General features: G+C 38.2%; 1 protein-coding gene across 1 annotated transcript; it reads right to left on the bottom strand.

Annotated features, from left to right (window-relative positions):
- Positions 1–587: 587 nt before the first annotated feature.
- LOC140278048 (ubiquitin carboxyl-terminal hydrolase 17-like protein 6) lies at positions 588–5,412 on the bottom strand. The gene is made up of 13 exons (XM_072372933.1): positions 5,181–5,412; positions 4,897–5,007; positions 4,585–4,684; positions 4,073–4,140; positions 3,900–3,970; positions 3,682–3,764; positions 3,478–3,589; positions 3,234–3,374; positions 2,777–2,877; positions 2,225–2,375; positions 2,032–2,111; positions 1,673–1,837; positions 588–795 (listed from the first exon to the last, which is right to left on the bottom strand). Exons 1-13 carry the CDS (start codon positions 5,410–5,412, stop codon positions 588–590), a joined length of 1,623 nt encoding a protein of 540 aa, XP_072229034.1.
- Between the last annotated feature and the right edge of the window lie 1,841 nt (positions 5,413–7,253).

Here is a 7,253-nt window from a genome sequence, read left to right as displayed (position 1 = left end):
ACTTTATTGTGATTATTTAAAATTCAGCAGAAAAGGTAAGACCAGTTTCTCAGCGTTGGCTGCCACCGCGTCTTTGAATGTATTATTTTAACATACATCGCCCTCTGCTGGATAACACTTTATGACCTTAATGTTGACAATTTTCTTGATTTTCTTTTTAAAAATATATTTTCACAAAAGAGGAATCACCAAGCCAAAATTGAGCATGTATCATATTTTTTTTTGGTGCCTCAAAGTGAACTAAACTATAAAGCAAAAACAACAAAACATATGAGAATCTTGATAAAGGATTTCTCTGTAGAAATAACAGGAATATATATTATCTTATGGTATTTCAAAAGATGCAGTCCAGATTAAGCCAATTAAAATCCAATTCAATGTAATCCAATTAAATCAAATTCATTCAAAACCAAATTAGCCCAATTGATACAATGCCAATTAGAAAAATATTAGTTGCCTAGCTAAGAAAACCAACGGATCTCATCGAAAATTGTCTTCGATTCAATCCCCCATCCTGAGCACGCATGAGGCAACAGTGGAGAGGAAAACTCCCTTTTAACAGGAAGAAACCTCCAGCAGAACCAGACTCAGGAAGGACGGCTATCTGCCTCGACCGGCTGGCGTGCACTCAGTTGTAGATCGTGCTTTCTGATGACTTTACTGTCTAAGTAACGTCGTTTACAGCTCTCCTTTTCTTCACTGCTGTTACGCTGTTCAGGGTCAATGTCCGTGCGCTTCCTCTTTCTTGGATCCTCTTTTCTTGGATCCGTGAATGTGTCTGAGTCCATGTTTGAGCTGCAAGGGATGGACAGAAAACACCAGGAACACCATCAGTTCCAAAACTGAACATGAGATCATCATGCTAACAACATGTCAATGAAAAATGTGATTTCACAGAAATACGAGTACAGTTATGTTCCTGTATTAAAGTCCAAACACCTTCAGGTTACGAAAGCACTTTTCAGACTTGGGATGGTTGATATTAATGTCTTCATCAATCTATTAAAGTGACAACATTCTTAAACATTTCATTTTAATATTTTAATATTCTTCACGGCTTCATTCAGATTTACCTACTGCAGGAGTCTGAGAAAACAGAAAATCTTCTGTAGTTCACCGACATGAATCTTTTTTTTTTTTTTAAATCAACATGACTTCTTAATCTTCCATCAAATATTTGAGCTTTTGCTTCATCAGTTTCTGTTTTGTTTCTGTTTTGTTTACCGACTCTTACACATTTCTCATGAACAGGCTCTCCAGTGAGGGCCAAAAGGTTTTGTTGCAGTCTGAGTCTTAGAGAGAGGAGACCCTCTCACTGTTTTTTTTTTCTATGGCGATTGATTGATTGTAAGGTGTTGACATGCATTGATCTCACATCACAAACCTAACCTGCTCAAGAGCAGAAACCTCTGGAAACCTAGAGCTGAAGTTATCTCACCGAGCCAGTAAAGCTGCTTCAGGGTACATGCCTCCAGATTTCTAAAACACTTCTAAATAAGTTGCAATGAAAATGCAATGATGCATATCCTGCTGGCAGGTACAGATCTTAAAGTAAGAATGTACATCTGTCTGTGAAGTTCAAACATCCAAGTGATCTAACATTTCTGTGAACACATTTCTGAGTAGAGGCAGGACTTTCAGTCAGCATGAAGTCAAAGACACCAATACTAACCCATTGTTGTGGTGCACTTTAAATCTTTTAAAGTGCTGGAACTCAGAGTTGTCACCTCTCTCCTCTTTCAGATGATCAGCGGTCCTTTTGTGACCGTGACTCTCCCGTTTGGTAGCAAAAGCTGAAGGTAAAGAGGTAGCAGCGGAGGAACCATGGTTCTGTTTGCTGCAAACACAAAGAATACAAGTGAATGATCAAAACTTTATGCTGATATTACAGGTTTATAGAGTGTGAAATGTCAAGACAACAAATTAGATGTGCATAAATTATAGTCATTTTTGTTAACTCATACCCAAAAGAAGATTTGGATGGAACAGCAATGGCAGAAATGTTCTTTCTAAACTGAATATTAAACTTACTTTGGTAGACTATGGTCGGTGTCTTGTCCATTAGCAGCAGCAAACACAGAGGAAGACCTGCTGTGATTACTGCTGGTGATCTGAGGAACACAGAAATGAAAATATTTGTCAATGAGATGGTTAAACTTCTGTTAAAGCAAATGATTTGTACATTAGAAAAAAGGATCACTAATGTGAAAAGATTAAGCGTCACCTTTGTCATGTTTGGTGTGAGCTGGGGATCTACGAAGCCGTTGTTGTGTTTGTGGACGGTGGCGTTGATGTGAGGCGTCGCCGCCGGCTGTGGAGACGACTGACCGGAGATTCCTGGGTTGTAGTCCCCAGATTCTGTCATATCCGAGGATCTAATAATGTGATGAAAAATTACATCAGCGAACTGAAACATTTCACTGCCAGAAGCAAATGTATGGTGACATTCTTGTTTTTCCTTAAAATACTCTCAGACAGTAAAACTACTTTTTCCAACAACAAAAAGTAGAAAATTTGGCAAAATTTCATGAACCTTTACTTTGGTATACAGTCATTACTATAGCTAAAACAGTTTTAATGATCTGGAAATGATTATATTCATGCATTACGTTTCCATTTACATTTCACAGAGCATTCCAACTTTTTTTTTAAAAAGACAGTCGTGTTGATACTCAGACATATCCACTAACAATGGAAATGGCATTTTAGTCAAAAAACAACTTATTTTTCTGTTGAACTGTCAAGGTTCTGACTCCCTGCTTTATGTTTTTCTTACTTGGTGTAGAAAAGGAGATAAGCTTCTTCTTTGAGGACAGTTTGGATATCGCTCACAGACACAGTAGAGTCGTTTATCTTATACCACTGTCCGTCGCTGGCCTGTGAGACACAACAAGAGATTTGTGAGGTTTCACTCCGCAGATTTAGTTTCTTAAATACAATACAACCTGCTTAAAGGTAAGTACAAACAACATCATATGTATGTGTTGTCATAGATTCCATTGCTAAATAACGTTGTGTTCATGTACCTTCCTGAGTTTCATTTGGTACATATATTGATCGCTGTGTAGTTGTCTGTTAAGACCTCAGTCTGTTAAAACCACCATATGAAGGAATTCTCCTTTAATCTAAGCTGAAGTGAGTCCTTGGTGATGTGTTGAGATAAATGTGTATGTGTGAGTGTATGAGGCAGTGTTCTGATATATTGCAATCATTGTTTGTGGGATTATCAGTACCTTAATGTAGCAGAAGTAGTGTCCAGAGTGACAGCGGGCTCCAGAGTGAACCAGTACAGCGTACAGCCCGTAGATCTGGGGCTCCCCTTCAGACTGAGACATGTAGCGCTGCAGGTCCAGGAACTCTGGATACTTCACATCCTGATTTCAAAATACCATTCGATTATATGTCGTTCATAATTCAAATGCATGTGAATTGTTCCTTGCCTGTACAGTAAATATCAAAATATGGGTGTCACGGTACCTTTGTGTTTTTTCTTCTAGAGAAGTTTGTGAACCGTTTGAGTGAGAGGGTGAGCACACTGGGGCTGCGGTGGATTTTAAATCTCTTTTTGGCTGTGACCGTTTTATTGCACCTGAGGCAAAGATCACTTAATTAGTTAGAAAAGTGATACATAAAAACAGAAATATGAAAAGGAAAAAAAAAGAGTTAATCTTTAGAAATTACTTTGAGCATTTGTAGGCATTTTCACCCTCCATCTTTTCTGACTTGACAAAATGTTTCAGAGCCTTGGAGACACTGGAAGCTGCCTGCACGGACAGAAAAATCAATTCAGAGGCTCAATGTGTTGTTTTTAGGAGCTCTGACCAAATCTAATGCTTTTACAGCAACAGAAATAAAGAACATGTCAGCTCCACAAATGACAAAGGATGAGATCTAATTACCGTAACGTCCAGAGCAAGATCCAGAAAGGGCTCAAACTTATTAGAGACCACTTTGCAGTTTGAACATTTCACTGGAAAAGATGAGAATATGTTAGGTTCTTAGTGGAGGAAAGCTGTGAAATATTAAAACGTGACTTCACACACACACAGAAAAGAATGAACTGAAAACTTACCTCGGGACCTGAGGTACCCGCCAAATACTTGATCTATGAAAGTGGTCCTCTGGGTTTGCTTGTCTTTTCTGTCACCAGCATAGATGAGAATGAAAATCAACTCACTGACGCAAAGAGACACGTCATTGTGTCACAGGCAGTAATTCTTAATGTTTGTGGATGAAAACTCTGCTTCAGTCAAATACTTTTGACCTGAGAGGATTGTGTCCCCACTGATACTCTTTACCCTTTCCCACACCACCGAGTACAGATTTTATCCAGGTGTGGAAGATGTTTGCTTTTCACAACCCTGTTAAACCACCTCTGAACTGCGTGAGGCTGGTTACCAAAATAAGCTTGCATGCCTGCTGTAAGAATACTTTCCATTGTGGAGAAATCATTATAGTAAACGCTGTCCTTTCTTTAACAAAGGACACGGCTTTAATCCCAGAAGTCTTTTGCTAAACAGATCTTTATGATCTCCAACAGTCGTAACTTTGAATTTTCTCCACAAAAATTAAAATCACACTCACGTGGTTGCAGGTAAACAGGACCTTTGCATAGCGTCCACTGTGTACCGCAGGAACTCATGAGCATCCTCTTGGCCTCCATGGCTGAAGTGCTCTGCAATACCTGTGTGGGGAAAAAAATCAAAGAGTAAGAAGAAACATCAGCGTGAAGTTATTTAAGCTTCTTTTCACAGCTAAATACAAACTCCAAAAAGAAAACTTCCCTCTAAAAATAAAAAGGCAAACAGTCACACAGCGCCTCCTATCTCTCATTTCAAGTAGACCTTCTGTACAGGGCACAGCTTCACATTTGTAGACATGCAGATATCTACTTACATGTGAGTTTGCTGAGAATATCCTTGGGATGAATTACATTTCCAGAGTTGGCAAAAACCTGAATGATGTGGTTTTCCATGGAGCACATCATACAGAAACCTGGTTCATGGCCTGCAGCAGGAACAAATGTACATAAGATTAATAAATAAAACTAGATTCAGGCAAAAAGCAGCTCAGATGTACTGCTAAATTATCCATTAATGGTTTAATAATTACAACATGACTGTATCATTAAATGACCCTCCTTGTTGCTATAAAAAATGCACCACACAACACAAACTTACATGTTTTGGAGTGCTCCCGTGTCAGCATGTAGTTGGCCAGTGGAGGAGTGTAGGTGAGACACTGCAGGGCTGAGTTGAGGTAGCAGGTGTTCCCCATGTTTTGCAGGCCAGCACCAATGGGGTGAACCTGGGTCCACTTTAGGCTGAGACGGTTAGCTTCTGTCCGACTGCTGGAAATACTGTCTCCACAGGCGAAGGAAGACTTTTCTGAAACTCTGTCAGCTATGGTCATTGTTCAGCTGCGTTATGGACAGAGACACAGCAATGGAAAACTTTATGAGTTGCAGAAAAGAAAGACAATTACAAGGTCTAATTCGTCCAATATCACTTTGAAATAAGTTATACGAATATATAAAAGAAATTCAGACAAACAAATCTGACCTCTCACTCATTTTGATGACATAAATGTATGATTAGATTACAGCAGCTAAATGTCATAGCAAGAATACAACTTTATCAATTCAGTTACATGCATTATAATATATAGATTTGCCAATTTCACACTGACCACCAAAATTTAAATTTCCATAGGGTCATAATTACATTGTTGGATCAAATTATTAACTTTTAAAAGAAAAGTAATCAATACTTTAGAGTTAAAAGCTTGGATTGAAACACTAAATGTATCTTCTCTTTTGGTGACAGATGCTTGTTGGTATCTTAGTTTTCAAACATAAGAAAAAAAAATGTTACCACTTATTGTCAACTACCATAATATGAAATTTGATTATTTTCCATAACAGTCATCACAAAAATTACTTAATGATGAAGAAAAATCCCCAAGTTAATTTTGCGAGCAGAACAGTCCCACATGGCAGGTTTTCTTGGTCAGAAACACATTTCCAACAGCAGCCCCCCCCCCCCCCCCCCGCTCCAACAGATTCACTTACACTGGTAGCGAGGTCTTTGACACACTGCGCCGCGAAAATTTCACGAAATCACGAAGCAAACTGAAGTTTGTACGAAAGAAGGAGCACAAACTAAATGCTTGCATCTCATTTCGAACTCGAGAGAAGAATGACTGATGACAGACAGTCGGCTGGAGAAGCCAACGTAATAAATACCACAAAGCTGCAGAACGCAGCTCACGTTCTGTGGTAGCCATGGTTTTATTGTACAAATTCTAATTCGGAAACCTGATAAAAAGTGTTTTATCAAATAAAGTCGGACAGAAATATAATTTATTCACATATGTGTCAAACAGTCATTGAATGGTGTATATTTTTTCCAAATACTTTTAAGTGATTAAAACTCACAGGCTCACAAATGCCAGTTTCCTGAGCTATTATGAACTATAAGAAAAAAAGTCGTGAAGATTTTTTTTGTTTGTTTTTTTAAATGTATTTATTTGTTTTTCTGATAATCACACCGGAGCTCGTCTTGATTGTCTCTGTGTTGGACCGGAGACCTGTCTAGGGTGCACCCAGTCTCTTGCCTGATGGAAGCTGAGGTAGGCTCCAGCCCCACTGCGACCCTGCACTGAATCAAGCGTATAGAAAATAGATAGATAGATAGATAGATAGATAGATAGATAGATAGATAGATAGATAGATAGATAGATAGATAGATAGATAGATAGATAGATAGATAGATAGATAGATAGATAGATAGATAGATAGATAGATAGATAGATAGATATTGACAATGAATAAATGAATGTGCTAAATGATATCATGCTGACAGACCTTTTATATCAAACTGAAATAACAACATCTATTCAAAGGCCAAAGCAAGTTTGATGTTTTACACAATGTCAAAACTTGCTCAAAGAACAAACCAATAAATACAATTTAGATTTGAATTAATTAACTCACGTAGAAATGTATAATTTGTTTCTGTATCCAAAGCATGTAAAATCTTATTCCTCTGTTTCTTTGGGTTACATTCTTGCCCGAGTTTTTACTTACTCTCTAAAAGGCACCAGTCTTGTTAACAAGGTTTCAACAGGTTGTACAGCAACTTTTAGCAACAAGAGCTTGAAGCGATCGCTTTCTGTATGATGCTATCAGTCTCTCATGTTGTTGTGGAGGAATGGTGGCACTCTTCTTTACAATGCTGCTTCAGTTTGTGGAG

The sequence above is a fragment of the Leuresthes tenuis genome, unplaced genomic scaffold (assembly GCF_036924035.1).
Source record: "Leuresthes tenuis unplaced genomic scaffold, fLeuTen1.0.hap1 SCAF_20, whole genome shotgun sequence".
NCBI classification, from domain to species: domain Eukaryota; kingdom Metazoa; phylum Chordata; class Actinopteri; order Atheriniformes; family Atherinopsidae; genus Leuresthes; species Leuresthes tenuis.
Note: the sequence above shows the minus strand (reverse complement) of the source record. Positions and strands in the feature narration are given on the sequence as shown.

Coding starts and splice junctions, on each gene's coding strand:
- LOC140278048 (XM_072372933.1), bottom strand. CDS start 5,412: ATGACCATAGCTGACAGAGTTTCAGAAAAGTCTTCCTTCGCCTGTGGA. Junction 3,590..3,681: donor AATGCCTACAAATGCTCAAA/GTAATTTCTAAA, acceptor TCTTTGCCTCAG/GTGCAATAAAACGGTCACAG. Junction 3,375..3,477: donor CTAGAAGAAAAAACACAAAG/GTACCGTGACAC, acceptor TTTTGAAATCAG/GATGTGAAGTATCCAGAGTT.